We start from the raw sequence: 21,161 nt of genomic DNA, 5'->3' as shown, positions 1-21,161 counted from the left end.
TATAAATACATATGTACATATTCACTAACACAGAAATGTGATATACATGTTAGGGTGGTCCTTAACCGCTAAAAGAAAATGTTTCTGGTAGTTACCACAAAACAATTATAGTCAAGACGTGTAGATATATGAAACCGTATTGCAAATAGACATATCATATTTTTACTAGGGTGGTACATACATTTTTTTTTCAAAGAATTGCCAAAATTTCAACCCAAAACGACCAGAAAATTACGAATTAAAAATATAAATTTTTTTTTAATTTTAATAGGGTAGTACGTAATTTCCATAAGAGTGATATTTTACATTGAGAAGATGAAACAGGGAAAATAAATTTTTTATTTATACTTTTTTGTTGTAATTTTTAAGTATCAAGAGATACCAACATGCAACTATATTGGAAATAAGCTTATATTGTTCTTACTAGGGTGGTTTCTAAGTGTTCAAAATATATTTTTACATCTGATTACTTAAGTCACAACCACAAAGGGCTTAAAAAATTTTGAAATAAAGTTTAAAAATTACTTACTATTATTTTTTGTTTAAATTCATAGGGTAGTCCAAAATGTACGCGCTAGTAAGATATATCTTAGCGATAACTGTGGTATTTTAGATTAGGAGGATAAAGTCGAAAAATCATTTTATTTCACTCTTTTATTAATTTTACAACAGTATTGAAAATACGGCTATTATATATTTACTAGGGTGGTGCTTAACTCTAAGCAAGTTTTAGTAATCGGTATTATCTAAATTTCAACTCAAACCACTTGGCGAATTTCGAAGTATAAATTAAAATTTAATTTATTTTTTATTACAATAGGGTGGTACAAAATGTGCTCGCTTGTTACATATGTAGTACCAATAACTGTTGTATTTCTGTTCGAAAGGATTAAGCTGGCAAAATAATTTATTTTTTATATTTTTTTAGGTTTTTAAAGATTGCCCTAATGTAGACAAATTTCATATACATACCACAATAATGTCAATAAAAACACCCAAATGGATTTGGTTTCGTATCGCTGTGGTGCAAAAATTACTTCAGTTTGACATAATTGAAGCATTTTCAGCAATATTCTGAACCGTAACGTGAGCCTTATGTGAAAAAGTCAGCATCCAGTTGGGAAACAGTGAAATATACAAACATCTGGATACATATGTATATTCAGTCATACTTAACAAAATAGCAACATAAGCCATAACTCTAACATTCGCAATAACAAATCGTTTTACCCTTCGATGAAACATACTTTATTTCGGTAAAGGAAAATTTATTTTTCTAAATATTGAAAAAATAGTGTTAACATAGCGGGTCACCAGCTCTGCCATCTCGCCTACAAAATCCTAGCCACCCAGCCTTAAAATCTCTTAAAACTCTTAAAATTAGTTTATATAGTTTTTATTTCAAGTTCTCAGATTTCTAAAAAATTCTTTAAATTAGCTTCCAAATTTTTATTATTTCAAATATTTTATTTTTTTTATTTAATATAATGCAAATAAGTATGTAAATCAAGTGCGCATTCTGCAAAAAATTATATCAATTTAATCCATACAAAGGTCAGATGAGTGCTTCTTGATGGTTCATATATCCAAATCGGTATCATTCGCTGTGGTTAGTATTTCTATCTGCAGATCCGTAACTAGAATATCCCTGCGAGGATTCGCTGTAGCTTGGATCGGTATCCATTGATTCGCTGTGGATTGAATCGTCATCCATAGATTCGCTATGAATAGAGTCGTTGACCACAGATCCGCTGCCTATGGAATCTTTATTTTTAGATTCGCTGCCCGTAGAGTCTGTATCTGTAGACTCTCCGTCACCAAAATTTGCAAATCTTTTAGATTCGCTATGAATAGAGTCGTTGACTACAGATCCTCTGCCTATAGAATCTTTATTTTTAAATTCGCTGTCCGTAGAAGTTGTATCGGTAGACCCTCCGTCACTATCAGAACCTACATTTTCCATGCGTTGGCGTTCGGGCACGCCATTCCCAGTGTTATATGGCATACTATTTTTATCCAGATAGTTCAGCTGAATCTCAGCTAGTTCTTGCTGCCTATCATGTATTTTTAAGTTATCAACGGTAAGTCTAAACATAGGGAACTGTAAAGTATTGCCGAAATGTTCATTCCTAGGCCACATGGTACCGAATTCAGCCGTTGATCCGAAGTTTTCACTAGGTTGGTGGCGTTGCAGATAATCTCTGGCAGCTGCCGCCAGTCTTTCTGTCGCGGACTTCGGTTCCGCATCATAACCGGTCATCAGCTTCCGGATATGTAAAAGTGTATTGTATAAATACTCAGATTTATGTGTCTCCTCACTACTTTTGCGTTGATACACAGTCTCAATATGTTGCTTCAAGTGTTGGTAGACGGTGGAACCTTGTGGAACACGTTGCAGTCGTTGGGTGAGCAACAAGTAGTCGCGCTGGATTTTTTCGATACGCTGCTGGACCTGATAATACTCAGCGTAAACCCGTTCGTATTCAGCGTTGTATTGGTGATACTGTTGAATAGTGGTTAAAGTCGCGTAACTGTTCAAATCAAAGATCGGCGCTGGAGCGGCTGTCCCATAGAGGGTGGCAAAATGTTGCATAGCTGACGTCTGTGCCGTATATGGCTGGAACTCTGGCTGCTGCTGCTCCGACACCACGCAGGATTTCTGGGCCACACGCTGCTCAATTCGTTGGGATCTCCTAGTCATCCTTCTGCTGCCAAATCGACCACGTTCTGCCAGTTTTAAGCGATTTATTGGAGATCTCTTTGTGGTCACGTGATGGATGGGAGCACATGTTTCTACTGACATTAAACTCGATGCGTCGTCGTCTGAACTCTGTGGCGGTGTAAGCATTTCTGGGAGATTTTGGGTTTTAATGTTTCTAAGCGCCAATAAATTAACTAGCCGTTGGCGGTAATGACGACTCAAATTATCGACATTTCGCGGTTTCCTCGACTTTCTGACGACAGAACTACATTTTCTCGATGACTTCCTGCACATTTTAGTAGAGCGCGTAATTTTAGTTAAGGAGATCATTTTTGATTTTTTCTCAGTTGTGTTCTCAGTTGTTAAGTATTAGACGTGTTGCTGCTACAAACTATGTTGCCACATTGATGTTCTCCTCGAGTTGTACAGTCTTTTATAGTTATTGACTCAGGCGTTGGTTGATTTTATTAACGACGCTTAACATTTAGGCAAAAAGGCGTGAACGCAGGTAGTCAAACGGAGTGCAGTTTTCTGCATGTTTCCCCTCTACCTGCTACGCTCCGGTAGTCAAACGTTAATCACAATTGAGTGACATTTCGGGAAGTGAGCAGCTTCACTCATTAACTCTCCATATTTCGGCACCTGTTGTTGAGTAATGAATCGAGATGACTATGAAAGAGCTTAAAGAAACATCTAACGCTGGCGAAATTGTTTTGCGTCTCCTTCATTAGTGGATGAATTCTTCATTCAGGGTTAAAGCAAAACTTTTTGGGAACTCTTATTTATTTGATGAAATGTTTTCTATGATATACATATTTATTTCTTAAACATAAAACAATTTTAAATTAAGACATTTTAAGTCAGTTAGTATTGTATATTTGTGTTTGTCATCTGAAACGTCATCGATGTCACTCTTCTTCTTTCCCGCCCATCTTCATGGATAAAACCTAACCCAAAAAGAGCGTAAAAATGTTTTTTCTTGGCAGATTTAAATTCTACTTTTTGCGCTTTCTTAAAGCTTAAAGTCTGTGTTAAATATTCATTTTAATCATAGTAAGATATTTACTTTATAATTAAAGCTTTGATATAGCTGAACTTCAGAGAGTCGTCAGCTATCTAAGCTTTTGATTCAACAACGATTCCATGGCTTGGCGTATATCCCATTGGAGTTTGGAGAGTCCTAAAAAGTATTTGTTTCGAGCAGCGTCATTAATAACGATTTTATTCGGTGCTAGTTATGGATTACTGACCGAGACTTATGTGAAAGCAAAAAGTGACCATTTCGATTAAATTGCCTACATTCCTTACTTAATACAATATATGTATCAATAAATAAAATTACATTTATTAAAGTTTATGTACATATTACTGTTTCATTTTAATAACGAACTAAAATTGTAACAGAACTTATGGCAGGACTAAGTATGGTATAGCTTTATTTTTCGCTGTTATTCCGATTAAAGTAATCTTGCTCAAAAATCGCCTAAATTCATGCATTTCGAATAGGTCCTGTGCACAGCATTCCAGGGGTATCTTATCTATCAACAACAAGACCGGTTACTCTGTAAATTACTCTACTTAAGGAACAATCAACCGATGGTGGATTGTAAAGAAAATTTTATTTTTTTTATTAAAGAGTTTAAGTACATATCATCACCAAAAATGTAAAATAACGAAACATCACTTTTCATAAGTTTACAGGCGAAAGAAAAACGATATAAAGAAACCACTCATATTGAGACAAAATTTGAGTTTTGGTTATAAAATGGTTTATTATATCTGACAGCGGAGTATGAAAAGTTTATATTTGCAATACGATGTAATGAAGCATAAGCAATAAAAAACTCACTTTTTTGGTTTTATTAATGATGCAAGCTATTAGGTAATGTATGTAATACTTTTGGTGTTAAATACCGTGCTACTTAAGCCTCAACTCTTTTAACATTAGTATGTTTAATCTCTAAACTATTTTTTGTTTTTTTGTTAGCAAACACAATAAATTTACTTGCTTTTGTTATTTATCCTTTAATTAATTAAGCACAAACAAATTTTTCTCTATATCCTTAGTTTACAGGAAACACCTAACTCGGGATAAAGAGAGTCTAGAAACTTTTGTTGAGAAAATGTTTTTCCCATCACCTTCATACAAAGTAGAATAGAAAAACAAAGCAATTAAGTGACAACTAGAAAATACGCCCAAAATCTGATCGTAAAAAACAACCCCAAAACAACAAAAGAAACTTGTTTTCAATATTACGGCCTAGCGTTAGTATTTTCTAAGAACACTTTGCTTTCTAGGCCACACGAAACAATAGCAGGTAGTTTTTTTATTTGAGGATTTTCCCATGATAATATTGCAGGATCATGCGCACATAACTTCGACTTCGGCACCCGAAGGTCAGTCTTCGTGTAAAGCCGTTTTTTGTAGTGTTGCAAAATGCTTTATAAACTCGGAACAGTAGTTGCAGCTAATTTTTTTTGGAAGGCTGACAAAAAAACTTACAGTTAAAGTACAAGTAATAGTGAGTAAAACCCTTTAATATGGAATTATGCCGGGTGTTCCAATATGTGTGATATGATTTCTAATAGTCGTTTCGAATATTTTTAATTTGTTATGATAAGTAATTTATTTTCATTGTATTTTAAATTTATAATGGAAAGATATACGCAAGAACAGCGCTTCCAAACTCGTTCGATTTTATTATCAAATAATATCTCTACTATTTATTGTCTCCAAATTTTCGTACGCTTTGCCATTTCATGGTGTTAATAATCACCCAACTGTGGTCGCTATTCGTCGAATTGTTGAAAAATTTAAGAGCACGTTTTTTACATAATGTTCATGTGCCAATAAGCCAAAGAACCGCTCGAAGTATTGAAACTATTACTGTCGTTCAGGCAAGTCTTGCTGAAGACCGCAATTTGTCGGTTCCAAGACATTCTAAAGGGTTTGGATTGTCTCAAAACACAATCTGACGGATTTTTGGAAAAGATTTGAACATGCGTCCATATAAAATTGTTCTCACTCAGGCACTGAATCCATTGGACTACGCTAAACGTCCTGAGTTTGCCTTCGAACAACTTGAAAACCATAAAGACTTTTTTTAGAAAATCATCTTCTCCGATGAAGCTCACTGTCTTCTGAGTGGTGCGGTAAATAAACAAAACTATCGATTCTGGTGTGAAGAACATTCAAACATTGTTTATAAACAACCATTACATTCACCTAAATTGACAATTTGCTGTGGTTTATGGTCTGGTGGAATGTTGGTTCGTAATTCTTTCGAAATGAAGCTGGTGACACCGTACTGTCAATGGAGAGCCGTACAGATAGATCGATGACAACGAACTTTTTAAGACTGCATTTGGAAGGAATTTATCTTGACGACATCTGGGTCCAACTAGACAACCGCATTATTGTGAGAAACGTTTGGAGTTACGATTATTTCAAGAAATCGTGATACTGAGTGGCCTCCAAGAAGACTAGAAATCGGACTATTTCTTGTGGGGATATATGTATGAAGTCATTGATTTTTAGCGATAAAAAAAGGCTCTCTTCGATCTTTCGAAGTCAGTTCAGTTTAGTTCAGCTGAACGCGCTATTCATGACCTGCTTTTAGAAAAAGAATCAAAAATTAGGTTTTCAAATTCGACCCTGCAAAAGAAGTCGTGAAAGCCATTTGAATAATGTTATACTCGGAACTTAATTATATATCGATTCACATTAAATAAAAACATTTGAATTTCTTTAAATCATATCACTTTTATTAGAAACCCCTGTAGTTTTTGGACTGAATGGTTTTAATAGAACTCACCGTAAAGAAGTTAACCAATCTTCGGTTACTGATAATGCTGCAACCAACCCTCTTGAAAGATGGATTTATGCAAAATTTAAGGGCATTGCAAGGCCTTCGAATTATCTTCAAAGTCGATTAGTTCTTAGCCTGCTCGGATCAGTTAGAAAGGCAGCCCAGCGACAACCAGGAGTGTGTCAAACAAAAAACACACTTTGATAAGGAATTTTACTTGTTTTAATGAAAAGTTTTAAAAAATATGGACAATATTTTATGATCTATACATAATCTATATTATATCCATAAAAAATTTAAACATTGTTTACATATATATATCTATTATTACTACAATCTCAATCATCATCACTGTCGCTCTCCGACAGCGCCAAATCGGTGCCTAGAAAATCTAAAATGTCTGCGTTCTTTGCGGGTGGAAATTGCATAGTAGTGGCTGTTGTCGCGTAGCCGTTTATGATCGGATTTTCGTCGGGTTCAGCTATTTTGGCCAAATCGGTGCCCAGAAAATCGGAAACTCCTTCGTTTTTCGCGGGTGGGAACTGCATAGTAGAGGCCACTATTTCAGCGTTCACACGCTCTTGCATCAACTCATGTTGCTTAGGCATTGCCAGTGCTACCTCTTTTGCACATTTGCTATCATAGACCGTTATAAGGTTTTTGATATGTGCTAGTTTTGCGTGTAAGTAATCGCGACGCTGCTGGCGCATACAACCCTCCTGGCTAGAGATGATGTTATGGGAGGCCACAATGCGCTTAGTAATGCTCTGGCGGTCGGAACCGTTACTTAACGCCGTTAGATACATACCGCCAAGTTCGCCGAAACTGCGTTCCAACTCACCGATCTGCTGAAAGAGTATTATGTATTCTTCATAGTCTCGATCAAATGCAGCCTTATACTGCTGACGCTGCGCCCCATTTGTGATCTCCGTGTAGTCACTGAAGTCGTAGTTGTCGAGTTGTGCGGCATTTGTGCTGGCGGGCGCGTGAATTGCAGGCTGTTTGGCGTACGTGTCCTCTTTATCCAAACATTTATTGTCGATTGTATGCTCTGTTTTCCTCTGCTTTGTCGGTTGTGGTACATAGTTATTCTCACAGGGGCGCTTCAGCGTGTCACCTGCTCTTAGCCGATCGCTTTCTTCCAATTGTGGTGGACTGCAGCTGGAAACGGAGGTCACTTCGTCCGAACTATTTGGCGGTCGTGAATTCTGCTCTTTGAACCACTTGAGTTGCTGCTGCTCTTCTTTCGTCACATACGGCCAGTTTTCGTCCACTTCCTTCCACATCCGTGGACGCAAACTGTACGTGTTATGTCGTAGCTGCGCTATGTCTTTAAGCACAGTAGTCATTACTCGACGCTCACATTCCTGTGAACCCTCTCGCTTCAAGATTTCATTTAATTCGATTCTTGTGTAGGCCTTAAATGCCAGCAAATGAACCAATCGTTCACGTATTTTACGTGACGTAATATTTGGTATTTTTGCTGAAGCAGCTCCTCCTCGATTCATGTTGGGTCTTTGCCTTTCTTTGAGAAATAACTCACTGCCGCCGGCGCGTGCATAGCTGCTGATCTTATGTGTTTTGGATGCCATGTTCATTTTGCTATTTCCAGATGTTAGAATTTTAGGTGTTGCTGCGACTCTTAACTCTTCTCTACTACTAAGCGTTGCAACATAACACCTGTTTTTATAGCAAAGTGTCGCAAGTGTTTCTCTGTCTTCCTGTAGCTGCTTTTCGCTTATATTTGTAAAAACTTGCTATACTTTATTTCTTCACAAAATTCATCAGCAACATAAAACTGGCTCAACATGGTGCCTTGCACCTGGCAAAAAGGGATTAAATTAAAAAAATACATTATTTTTGAAACCCGCCTACCTTTGAAGCAATAACAATTAACGTATTCTGCCCGAACCGTTAATCTATCACGTAATCCTTTTTATGAAAATCTTGCACTAAGTGAACCCACCTACCAAAAAAAAAAAAAATAAAGCAGGTTATTTTTTGTGTGGTTTTCGAGAAATTTGCCTCAGGTAGCATGCATGGTACGTTCATTTTAAATTACTTTACTACTTTATCTATTTGTTTGAAAACCAAAGGGAGCTTAATTTTGTGTTATTGCATGAGTAATATTCCAAAGTATCAAAGCTCATATTTTTGTGCACTATTTTCTGCCATTTCAAAAATAAGAAAGTTCTAGTTTTGAAAAAGCCTTGGCAGATAACCCGCATTATTTTCCTGGCTACTCAAAGAAATTTGATGCCTTTAAAGCTTTATCAGGTTCAACTTACCGCACATACTCTGAAAATTCTATTCCATATTCTTAAGTAAGGGGTTACATGGGTTTACGGGTTTCAAAAAATCGAAGTCTTATTACATTTTACAAAACCTCTAAAATGTTGTCCTCAATTTTGAAGTTCATCTGAGGAATAGTTTCGAAAGCACAGCCTTGAGAACTAGTGCGCCGTTTTTAATAACTTGAAACTGTGTTTTTGAAGTTGGTTGGCAAAATATCTCGAAAACTCCAAAAGCTACATGAATTTTACACAGGTATTTGAGATACCATTCTTAAAGACTTGGATGAAGGTTTTTTTTCGATTATTGCTTAAAACAAAAAAAAAAATGCGAAATTTTATTTTTTTTTTTGGTAAAAATGTCTGTCAAAAATCTAATTTTTTAGTGTTTTTACCTTCGTCCGAATTTTATATTAAAGTTTTAAATAGAACACGTATTTTTTCACGTTAGATGAACCTACAAGGAGTTATCCTGCCAACATAAGCGCATCTTTCTTCGGAGGTGTCACCGGAAATGGCGTCGCAATGACCGAGTTTAAATATTTCTTTCTCATAATTTCAAAATTTCTTTGTTAATACTAAGTGTATAGTTGTAAAAATAAAAAATTCTAATAAAGTATTTAATTTTTCATATGTGAATTTGTTGGAAAAATGCTGTTTTTTACTCGAGGAAACCCATGAAACCCCTTCAGCAATAAGAGGTAATGGTTTTTTTGTTAGCATCAACCTTTCATAGCTTTTAAGAAATATCTAGGGCGGAGTAAGAAAAGCTTTTTGCTCATCAGTAAGTTTGTTAACTTTATCTTTAGCGTTTTGGAATATGACTTATATATATACAGACGGACAGATAGTTCCTAGTTTAACGCGTCTCATCCGCTTGATTATTAATATATATATAATCATTATATATGATCACTAAATATGTATAACACGATATCTATCTCGATTAGTTTAATGTGATACAAACAATAGTTAGATACACAAAACTAATATCCTCTGTAGCAACATGTGGAAAAAATATACACATGTCTTCCTCATAATCTACATACAAAGGAAAAAACGGAAAAACAAAACAATTAAGGGATTTCTAGAATTTACGCCCACAATCTGTTAAAAAAAAAACAACCTAAAACCAACAACACATTTATGTTTACAATATTGCAGCATAACAATACCTTTTCCTAAGAAAACCTTCGTTTCTAGGCCACACGAAACAATGGCAGTTACATAACTGCCTTGTTTCACCGTGCCGAACTTCGGCCGCGAGACTTCGCTTTTCGTGTGAAATCGTTTTTTATAGTGTTGTAGAATGCTTTGAAAAGCCGAACGTTGTTGTTGCTAATTTTTCTGGAACGTTTCTTTTTGTTAGTAAGTAAAGATTTTTATTATAAAAGCAAATTGATGGATGCTACCAAAACTTCCTGAATCTTGTATTATTAAAATTTCTTAATAAAATTCATCAGTAATGATGCCTTTCAACTGATAAAAAAGGATTTTATTAAAAAACACCTTTTCAAAAACACGTCTACCTGGGAACCAATGCCAAATAATGAGTTGCCCGAACTGTTAATCTATCTATTTTTTATGAAAATATTGTATATTTGATCCCGCCCACCAGAAAAAAATTTAGTAATTTTTTGTGGGTTTTCGTGATGGATGCATACAAAAGTTTCCTGAACTTCATATATTGGTATTGCTCCAAACATGGCTCGCTAGAAGGCTTTGTATTACTTTGTGTGTTTTGAATCTCTTTACTTTCTACTGAAAATATATTTATATGGTAGACTTTTTTAAACTTGAAGTTTGTTTTTGATCTACCAGGAAGTTAACAGCGCTTATAAATGGGAAGTTCCCTCAAATGACGCGTTGAATACTTTCATCTATATCTGTCGGAAAGATTTGGATTATGCTTTCGACATTAGGAAGCTGACAACTTTATTGCCTTTTAAGTGTATACATATTTATGTTCTAGATAAGAAAGAATTCGCTGGGCTTTCGTAATGCTTAATGTTAGTCAACTCGGAAAACATGCTCATCTATTATTAATTTTTGCGTACTCCAATTAATTTGTAACATAAAACTGAAATACAATAGGGTATACTAATCCATTTTTTGAACTAAATAGTTAGAGTAGGCTAGCCTCTCCCTAGTTGCAACGGTTTAAACTGACAATTTCCCTATTGGCGTCTATGCTGTAAGGCTGGGAATCTTGTCATCCGCAGAAGCTGTATGGAAGAAGACGAGGTGAAAACATTCAAAAACTTCCATCTTGACTGTCTCGCATTAAACCCTTGGATGCGTAGACCTTCTGACAACTCACAAAACTGGCGGGTATGGAAATTAAACGCCTGTGCAAATTTGATTTGCATAAAGCGTTTTGTTAATTTATAAGTTGGTTGAAGTTATTTTTTTCAAAGGTGTACATATTAGTTCAAGTTCGATCTCTCTAGATCAGCCATTTAACCTAACATAACTTAGAATAACTAGGTACTATATACATTTTTTCAGTATTGATATAATTTTCGACATAACTTTCTCAAAAGTTGCTTTAAACGCAAGTTTTTTGTATGGCTTGCGCTCATAATACTTGTAGCTACCGAAATACCAATGGTTTCTCCTCATAACTACCAAATTTAGTGCGCAATAGATCGAAATGAATGAAGAATGGAATGCGTATAATGACTCGCTATACATTTCTAAATAAATGCTTTTCATATTCGAAGAAAAAGACTGGTGAAATCTATCTCTAGATTGAGCAGGTTCGCAGACGATCTAATATTCCTAAAATTATTACTGAGAATTGCACAGCCGTTGGTATAAATATGACCCAGAAGTTGGAACTAGAAAAATATCGCTATGAACGTTCAGCCGCTACCACAGATATTGAAGATTTCGCCAGTTTCTCATTCTAGAAAGTTCTACATATAGTTTAGCAGTAACACCCCTGTATTATTTGTGTACATGTGAGAGTTTGTTATTTGCTTTAAAAATGATGCAAGGGATTAGGCAATGTATGGCAGTACTCTTTGTGCTAAAAACTCTTTGCTCCACGCCCTTCAAATATAAGTCTTTAGAATTTTAAATTGTTTTCCACCATCAAATACAAAAAAATATATTTACTATATACTTTTTGTTAAGTATTCTTTCAAATATAAAATAACAGCTACTTTTTGTTTTATATGCTTCACTTTTGGGAAACACCTACCTATATCGTACAGCGACCGTTCGTTTGTCGAACACGTGACACGATGACAGGTAATTTGTTTGTTAGCGGATTTCCCCCTTATAATATAACAATAACGTCTACATAATTTACTCGTAGGCACTCCAACTTTGGACCACGAAGTTCATTTTTCGTATTGAATGCGTTTTATAGTGTTGTAATGATTAAAACCCCACAATGATAATGGTAGTTCATATTTTTGGAAGGCGTTTTTGTCACTCCCACTTCAAATAAGAATGAACGAAGCCCAGAGTGTAAGTAAGCTCGCTTGACGCTCTTTCTAAGCCACGCGATCTCAAGCCAAATGCTGGGGTTCTTGTACTTACACTCGCAACTGTCTTCTATGAGAAACTCTTCACAGCCTTTTTTTGGATTTATTTCTTCAAGAGAAACGTCTGGGTTTGCTGGATTTCAAAACATTGCATTGAAATGATCATTGCTTAGAAACTGAGTAGAGTATTTGAACACTTAGTTGGATTGAAGCAGAGAAGTTAATTAAAAAACTATAAGAAATTTTGTAAACCAAAGTAGTTCTGGAGAAATCATTAAAATCTTTAGCCACAATCGAAAAGATGTCTTAACGAAGGTTGTGTCTTGTCTATTTGCGAGGTTCTTTCTTCGGCGTTTATAAAAAGAAATTGCAGATGCAACAAAGACAACAAGTGGCTGAAATCAGTTACACAAAAATGTATGTATGTATGTAAATGTAGAGATACACTTAGCTAAGCAAACTTCGTGTAAGCTCGGCTTAAAGGTAGACAAAGGCAAGAAGTAAACACATGTCCTTGGAGTTAGATGCAGGTAGAGTTATGCACAACAACAATGTCTAACGCATATAAAAGGAAGTGAGGGCTGAGAAACGTGATAGAAGCCCACAGTGATTCGGCAAAGCAAGACGTAATATTAAATATTTCTTAGAACGATACACGAGCAACATGTCAGACTGTCCAGTAACATTTAATGCCGGTGACTACGAGATGACTCAAGATTATAACAAGGACGATTCGAAGGTGTATATTAGAGTAAAGTTGACCGATTCGGCTTACCGCGCCATCGAAGAGTATCAACAATATTCAAAGGCAAATCACTTGACGAACGAGCAGAATCCAAAAATGAAAATGAACGGTAATACCGGTATAATCAGCATACCCACATTTGGCAATGAAGCGGGCGTCAATTTTGGGTTCTCATTGGATGCTGTTCAAGGATCGATGGAGGCCGTACAACAGACCGCCGAAGGTCTCAACAGTCTCGGTACCATTACTCACAGCATGCGTATTCATGCTAACGAAGATGTTTTTGCTGAAACACGCACCAAAATGGCTATGTCGGAAGAGTCGGAGCGCAGCAAATGCACAAAAGTGATCAAACCCAGTAAAAGTGAGATCGGTCGCAAAGTGAAGAAACCGGTGGCGACTTTATCGGCGCAGCATATGGCACACAACAATGATCGCAATAAGGCGTGCCCTGAATTGCCGGCAATCGGTGTTACAGAAAGTAGCAAAGGTGTGCTTAATGCTAAAACTAACGAAACTGATTTTGTACGACCGGTGAGCAAACCAGCAAAGGTGGATATGAGATCTGAACACAATAGACATGGCAGCGCTTCGTCGAAACGTAATGGTAAATCCTCTCATAAACGCGATAGTAAGGGAAATACAGTTTCCTCATTGCCCCTTCTAACGAGCCCCTCAAAACCATCATCCACGCTGACGAATGGAAATCATCGAGAGCGCAATATTGCGAGTAATACATTATCTTCACTTCCTCTTCTCACGACACCTTTAAATCCATCTTCCCAGTTGACGAATAGGAAACATCGGGAAAGCAATATGATAACACCTTCAAAACCATCTTCCCAGCTGACTAATGGAAATGTTATTTCAAGTAACAATGGAACTGCCGGACAGAAAGCACCTGATTTTGTTCGTCCGCTGACCAAGCCAAAGGATATAGATACGAAATCTGATCACAAAAGACATAGCAGTACCTCGTCGAAAAGTAATAGTAAATCCTCTCAACCGCGTGATAGTATGAGTAATACATTACCTTCGTTACCGAATCTAACAACCCCCTCAAATACATCTTCTACCCTTCTGAATGATGGAAATTCAATGGTTAAGAGAAATGACAAAGAGGTAAAATCGCAACACCCTAATAGTGCCAAGGCTAAATCTGCGCAATCGAAAGCCGTGAACAATAAAAGCGTTAAAAAATCGACAGCTAAAGGCAAGCAACCCGATATAACTCGTTGTAAAATAAAGGAACGTATCATACAAATGTTGGCTCTTAGGCCGTATAAGAAGCTTGAACTTTATACTCGGCTGCAAAACGAGGGCTTACGTGATGCTGAGCGCCAAGCTATTAGTACCATATTGCGTGAGATAGCGTTCTTGCGCGACAACGCTTTCAATTTGCGACGTCACATATGGAATATCGTAAAAGAAGACTGGCCTTTTTATAATGAAGCAGAACTGCAGCAGTTGAAAGAGAATAAGCCTAAAGACTTGACGCCACCAATAAGTTCAGATACAGCGAGCCCACCATTATTGAGCTCGCCCAGTCCACCACAAGTGGCCCCAGTTAGTGACTTTAATTATGGCAACAGTTTGAAGCGGCCTGGCGAAGTCTATCAAAATCCGGTTTTATCCAAAAAACAACGAATAAGTCTTGTTAAGACAAAAGAACGTGTGGGTAATCGCATAAGCCCAACCAGCGAAAATACTTTAGTATATAACAGAAACACAGAGGCTAGGGAAAGTAATCAAGTGTTCAACGGCACACAAATCATCGCCAATTGTGTCAATCCAAACAATTGTGAGAATACCAGCGATGCTCCTTCTGATCAGCACCTGACCGAGAGTAAGCCAGCGAAATGTTCGGCACCTCTTTCCGTTCAGCATCCAACCGAACGTGTGAGTGAAGATAAGAGCAGCAGCGGAAAAAGCAAAGGCCGTAAGTCTAAGAAATCTTCGGCTCCTGAATCCAATAAGCAGCCGGCCGAGATTGTGAGCACGGATAAAGGAATACAAATCACCGCCAATACTAGCGGCGTTCTTTCTGATCAGCACCTGACCGAGAGTAAGTCAGCGAAATGTTCGGCACCTCTTTCCGTTCAGCATCCAACCGAACGTGTGAGTGAAGATAAGAGCAGCAGCGGAAAAAGCAAAGGCCGTAAGCCTAAGAAATCTTTGGCTCCTGAATCCGTTAAGCAGCCGGCCGAGATTGTAAGCACGGATAAAGGAAGCAGCAGTAGCAAACGCCGGTCAAGTAAGCCAAAGGGTAGCACCAGGAGCGAAGCCGTGGGTACTGATACACAAAACAAAGAGAACTCTGCAGCTCCTGTTGCCGTTAATCAGCCAGCTGGCAATGTTAGTGGTTACAAGAAGAGCAGCAGCAGAAACAAGGCAGATAAGTCCAAGAAATCGTCGACTTCTGTTGCTGAAAATCAACCGGTCATAAGCGCCGATAAGAGCAGCAACAAAAAGAAGGCAAGTAATTCTAAGAATGACAAAGAAAGTAACACATTTAATACTGATACCGAAAAGCAACACGAAAGTAGTCGGTCGAAGTCCAGCAAAAGTAAGGAAACAACGCAAAAAAGCAAAAGTAATAATAATGCTGACCTACCAGCAAGCCCCAGAAAAGAGACATCAAAACCACAGATGACTGTGCCACCATTTACGGATCAGAAACTTAAAACTCCGAAGGAAGTGGAACAACAGAGTTCTCTAACGGTGAAACCACAGCAGCAAATCACACTACAAGAGCCAGTAGCGCAACATTCCACCACAAATAAAAGTCTTGAAGCTGGCAAGCATAGAGAACAACGAAGTTCTCAACACATTTTGCCACAGCAGCGGCTCCAACAGCAATACAAGTCTCAAGAACCCGCAGCACGCAGGTCCGGTCCAAAGGATACATTTAATGCTCATAAGCATGTAGAACAAGGCCTTTTCGACACACCACAACAGCAAGTCCAACAGCAAATCAGATCGCAAGAGCCAGTAGCGCAGCATTCCACCATGACTGACGCACACACTGCTGAGCCACAAAGCCGTTTTGATTTTAGCATGTATACTCCGATCACATGCGTTGAACAGCGACGCCTTTATAAAGCCGAATTCGAAAGTCACTTCGAGGAATACGACCAGCTGTCAAAGAGCGTCGAACAAGTGCGCCGTGACTTTCACATATTAGTACAACAATTAGGGCAATTTCCACCAGGCAGTCCCGTCTATCAACATATCCAACAAAAGATTGAGATGGAATTCGAGCGGCTAAATACTGTGGAGGAGAAACAACGGAAGCTAAGATTTGACTACCTGCAGGCCAAATTAGGACACATTACGCAGCTTGTAAACGATTACGATCAGAAGTTAAAAGCTGAATCGGCTGCAATTGACGCGGCTGTGCTACAACACCAACTTCTTCAGCAGCAGCAGCAAATGTTACCAATAACACCGATCGAGGAGCCGAAAGAGATATACTCGTACGCTATGAATGGCAGTACCCATGTGTTGACCGCACCAGCCCAACCAAGCAACGGACACGTCCCAGTCTCAATGGTGACCGACGTTGAGAACGAAGTTGAAGTTGCTCAGCCACCACCACAAGTATCAACATACAATATGCAACAGAACACAACGAATGGGGTGGTATGGCATCAAGAAGCGCAGCAGCAAAATAGTGTTGCGATCTCAAATACAGGATTAGGGTATTTTAGAGGCTCACAATTCATTCCACAACAAACGCAGCACCAAGAAAATGGTCACCAAGAAAGTGGTCACCAAGAAAATGGTCACCATGAAGATAATGATTTATCAGATTCAGACGATTCGGACGATTCATCCAACTCTAGTGAAGAAGAACTAGCGTCTTTTCAAGGCTTACAATTCATTCCACAACAACCGCAGCACCAACAAAAGTATCATCAAAATAACCAGGAGCATGGTGATAATAATTTATCAGATTCGGATGGTTCGGACGATTCGTCCGACTCTAGTGATAGCTCAAATTCAGAACTATCATCTGTTCGTCGCTCACAATTCATCGCACAACAACCCCAACATCAAGGAAGAGGATGCCAAAATTACCAGGGGAATCAGAATGATTTATCAGGTTCGGACGATTCGTCCGACTCTAGCTCGAGTGAATCAGAAGACTCTGACTCAGATAATGATGCCGAGTGAAGCAACACATTGCCTATGGTTAGCTGTCACACGGTCGAGCCATTCATCATCAAATATTATTAGCTGTTAAATTTAAGTAAAAGTGTTTACGAAAATTTTTAAATATGCAATTTATTTTTATGATACCAACTAGCAGATTAAATACATAGTAAATATAATTGTTTTCTTTAACAAGTAAGTTTTTGTTGTTCATTCAGTAGTGAAGGGGGTTTGGAAAAGGGGTAGACACACCTGAGTCCAAGTTGTTTTCATATTCCGTCGTTTGCCTGGGTTTGTTATTTTTCCTTAGGTTTCCTCTTGGATATGTCGATCGAATTGGTATTTTGACTGATGAACATAAAAAAGAAAGAACTTACGTGTTCAAATTATACACAAATATTTAAAGCTTCGACGAGTTTTTGCTCGGTATTACAACAATTTTATGTAATTGGATTTACAGAGAAAGCCTCTGGGATTATATCTTTAAGGGCTGAAAACTCACACAATTTAAAATAGAATGTGAGGAATAATCTCCTTAAGAATTTGAACCTGAAAAAAGTTCAAGTCGCATTGGAAATATTAAGAACTCAGAAAAAACGGACAAAAGTCATTAGTAGCATTAGGTGCAAGGTTAGGTTAAAATGTCGATTCTAACAGAGATCTCACTAAACAGCTCGGAACGCTAGATCGTTATGGTACCTTGAAATCCTAATCTTATACAATTCTTTTCGGCCACGTCTACTAGTTCGCCGAAGGTGAAACTGTCAAGATGTTTCAATCACAGTTTTGAAAAGGCTCAGGCCTTAGAACAGCTTGGGTTCGACAAGAGCATGAATGCTTATTGGTTATGTCTATTTAGAACTCCTACAATTGCTAATGTAAAGTACCGGATCAGAGCGAGATGGAATGCCTTAACTGCATGTAGGATCATCAAGAGCTTTTGCAAAAGACTTTAAAAAACTCTCTAGTTGGTTAGTCACACGGTCTCGAAAGAGAGACTAGACAAAACAAGAGGCAGATATAGAGTAGCATTCCTCACAGACTCTACAGCAAATCCTGTTCTTCGCTTTGGGAAAATATCGAAAAAGAAGAATAATAAAACACAAAGCAACAAAAGCAAAGTTTGCAAGCTGTGCGCACTTGTGCTGGCCATCTAATTGCCTAGGAAAGGCCAACTTACACTTCGCAGCCGCAAGCCTCAGCTGTTGCCGCAGAGTCACATTAGCCGCTTAGTGGCGGATTGGCAAAAATGCTTTGCTTCGCAATTATTTTTTTGTTATACATTTTGGTCTTAAATAGTTTTGTTTTTGTTTTTGTATTGTTCAAGTTGTTTCCTCTTCGCTGTACTTCAAAAATCGCCTTGTTAGTCATCAGCAGCTAAACCGCTGCTGCCGCTCTTGACCATCCATTCTACAAGTACAAAGTGCACGAGCTCGTATATATGTACGTGCGTGTGGGTATGTGTGCCGCGGCATCAGCTGTTGCGTAAACCTGTTTTCACGCAACGCTTGTTTTTACGGCGTCAGCATTCGGCGAACTCGCACAAAGCGCACACAAAGGTCAAGCGGCTTTATTATTTTCGCAGCAATTTTTTCTTAACTAGTTCGGTATTTTTTATACTGCTTGTATGCATGGTTGTGGGTATGTGTACTTTATATAATATTTACTCTCATTTACTGTCTGAATTTTGCTGATTTTACAAGTAATTACGTGTGGAATTTTTTCGATTTTTTTTTTCGAAAAATTCCACCGACCCTTGCACATGTTATTTGTTATTGTAGAGGAAAGGCCGCACGCAATATTTCACCAGAGGTTTTTTCATGCATTTTTAATTGAATTTTAACCGCTTCGTTGGAGAAAAAATCTGATTTATTCTGATTCAAATATACACCTCTCCGGCAGGCAGTTTGTTCGAAGACTTTTTCTATCACAATTTAAAGCTTGTTTTCTCACGTTAAGAAATTATCCTCTTTAAATTGTTTACATTTTCGCAGTCTATTTTGAAACTCTTGTGCGATCTGGCTTTAATATGGTGTTTCACATTTTCAACAAATTAGGCTTAGGTTGTCTAGAACCCGCAACATTAACGAACACTATGGAAGATAATGAAAGATGCGGTAGAAGTCATACAAATTTTCCGTTATTATTACAGCTCAATCTCGAACAAATACAATATTTAAATACCTTAAAGTAACCTTAGTTTTTTGCTCCCACGTACTCTCAAATATTCTTTTCAAGTGAGATAAGTATTTGACATACACTCTGAACCGGAAATTGCATATAAAATGCAAAATAATTAATTTTTCATCAATGTATATTTTGTTGCCTTCAAATTAATCCCCAACAGATGTAATACGCTATTTCTCCTACTTTTCCAGTCCTCGAAACACTTTTCGTAAGCACCTTTTTGGATGGCCTTCAGCTGATTCAGTGAATTTTGTTTTATCTCTTCGATCGACTGAGAACAGTTTACATTTTGGGAAACAAGAAAAAAATCAAATAATAAAATATAAATCTGGTGAATACGGTGGTTAATCGATAGTCTTCATCGTGTTTGTGGCTCTAAATTTGGTCACAATCACACTCTTTTGACAAAAATTTCAGCTTTATCGATATGAGTCGAGCAAGAACGGTCTGTAATATCGAACTCACGACTCACTAAATATAGAGCAATTCAAAAAAATATATAAAAAAGTAAAGATTAAATAAAATTAATTTTATTAAAAAAAAAAAAGAAATAAAAAATAAGAATTTTTTACAAATTTCGATAATAGAAAAAAATTCAATTAAAATAAAAAAATAAACTTTTTTACTTTCTAATTTCTTTATTTTCAGATATATTTACAAACAGGATCACTAATCCTCAATTTCGGTGCATAGTAAAGCTTTACAGCCCTTTTCCACTCAATTCCTCATATTTTAGTTGATTTAAATGCCGTTATTTGCCATTTTGATAGCAACTTCTCACTAAAAATTTGCTCTCTGCATTAATTCGCAGCTCTTCCGGTTTAATAAACCCACTCAGCCACTGGCACCTGCCCAGTTTATACACATAACAATGCTTGATGGACGAAAGCCAATGGCCACTCGCCGCCGTTCCTTCACCCGCAGCCAATTTTCGCGCATCGAAATGCCGCCAAAACACTCAATTGCTTAGCATTTGTTTACATTGTTGTTATTGTTATACGTTGACTAGCTGCCTGCTTGCCAGCTTGTTGTCTGCACGTCAATTATGCAGTCAGTTATACTGGTAGTTGTTGTATGTTTTTGTTAGAGTTTTGATAGAATTTTTTACGAGTTTTTCGCTTGCTTTTTTATACTGTTTTTTGTTTCCTTGCTCGTCAGCATATTTTCATTACTGTCAAGAGTGCTAGCTGGGTTATTGAATATCAGGTGTACTACATAAGTGTGGCTGTTTGTATGAGCGGGAAATATATTTCTTTATGAAGAAGCTAAAGTCTCTTTGAAATAGTTAAAATTTCTTAGGGTTCCATCAAAGATAGTGAAATAATACTTTGATGCCTTAGTGAATCTCAGTGGATTGATAAACCTGCAATGCGTTCCAAGACATGTTGATATTCCTGGTAACTGTGAAGCAGACGATCTAGCCAGAGCAAGCACCAGCCTACAATTAGACTACGGAAAAGTGGGAATTTATATGCCTCTGGATACTAGTGGATATATAATTGAGAAATATCTTAAATATACCATGGACATAACTGAGTCTCGGTGGAATCAACACTTAACTTACTCAACAAGCAAGCAACTGTAGTATGAATATATATGGTATATGGGCCAACTATTAAAACTCAAAGTGAATGATAAAAGATCTCCGGTAGGAGGGCTAACAGGTCACTGTCTAATTGGCAGAAATGCCAATAGATTTAAAACACTATATAATGAGTATTACAGAAACTGTGAGGATATAGAAAAAGAAGAGACTGTACTGTATATGGTCTTCTAAGC

The 21,161-nt window shown here is 37.3% G+C and overlaps 3 protein-coding genes across 5 annotated transcripts in view; 1 reads left to right on the top strand and 2 right to left on the bottom strand.

Moving 5' to 3' along the window:
• Positions 1-21,161, bottom strand: part of LOC105222998 (ABC transporter G family member 20) — a 143,078-nt gene that overhangs the window by 85,805 nt on the left and 36,112 nt on the right. The gene's annotated exons all lie outside the window — the stretch shown is intronic.
• Positions 6,342-13,720, bottom strand: LOC115065896 (RNA polymerase II elongation factor Ell-like). The gene has a single exon (XM_049449339.1). The coding sequence runs from the start codon at positions 8,106-8,108 to the stop codon at positions 6,849-6,851; it is 1,260 nt and encodes a 419-aa protein (XP_049305296.1). The 5' UTR covers positions 8,109-13,720; the 3' UTR covers positions 6,342-6,848.
• LOC115065898 (RNA polymerase II elongation factor Ell-like) lies at positions 12,895-17,565 on the top strand. Its single transcript, XM_029548995.2, has one exon. It carries the CDS (start codon positions 12,960-12,962, stop codon positions 17,214-17,216), a length of 4,257 nt encoding a protein of 1,418 aa, XP_029404855.2. The 5' UTR covers positions 12,895-12,959; the 3' UTR covers positions 17,217-17,565.

This window comes from Bactrocera dorsalis, chromosome 2 (assembly GCF_023373825.1).
Source record: "Bactrocera dorsalis isolate Fly_Bdor chromosome 2, ASM2337382v1, whole genome shotgun sequence".
NCBI lineage: Eukaryota > Metazoa > Arthropoda > Insecta > Diptera > Tephritidae > Bactrocera > Bactrocera dorsalis.
The sequence above is the reverse complement of the archived record's forward strand: the minus strand, read 5'-3'. Positions and strand labels throughout refer to the sequence as shown.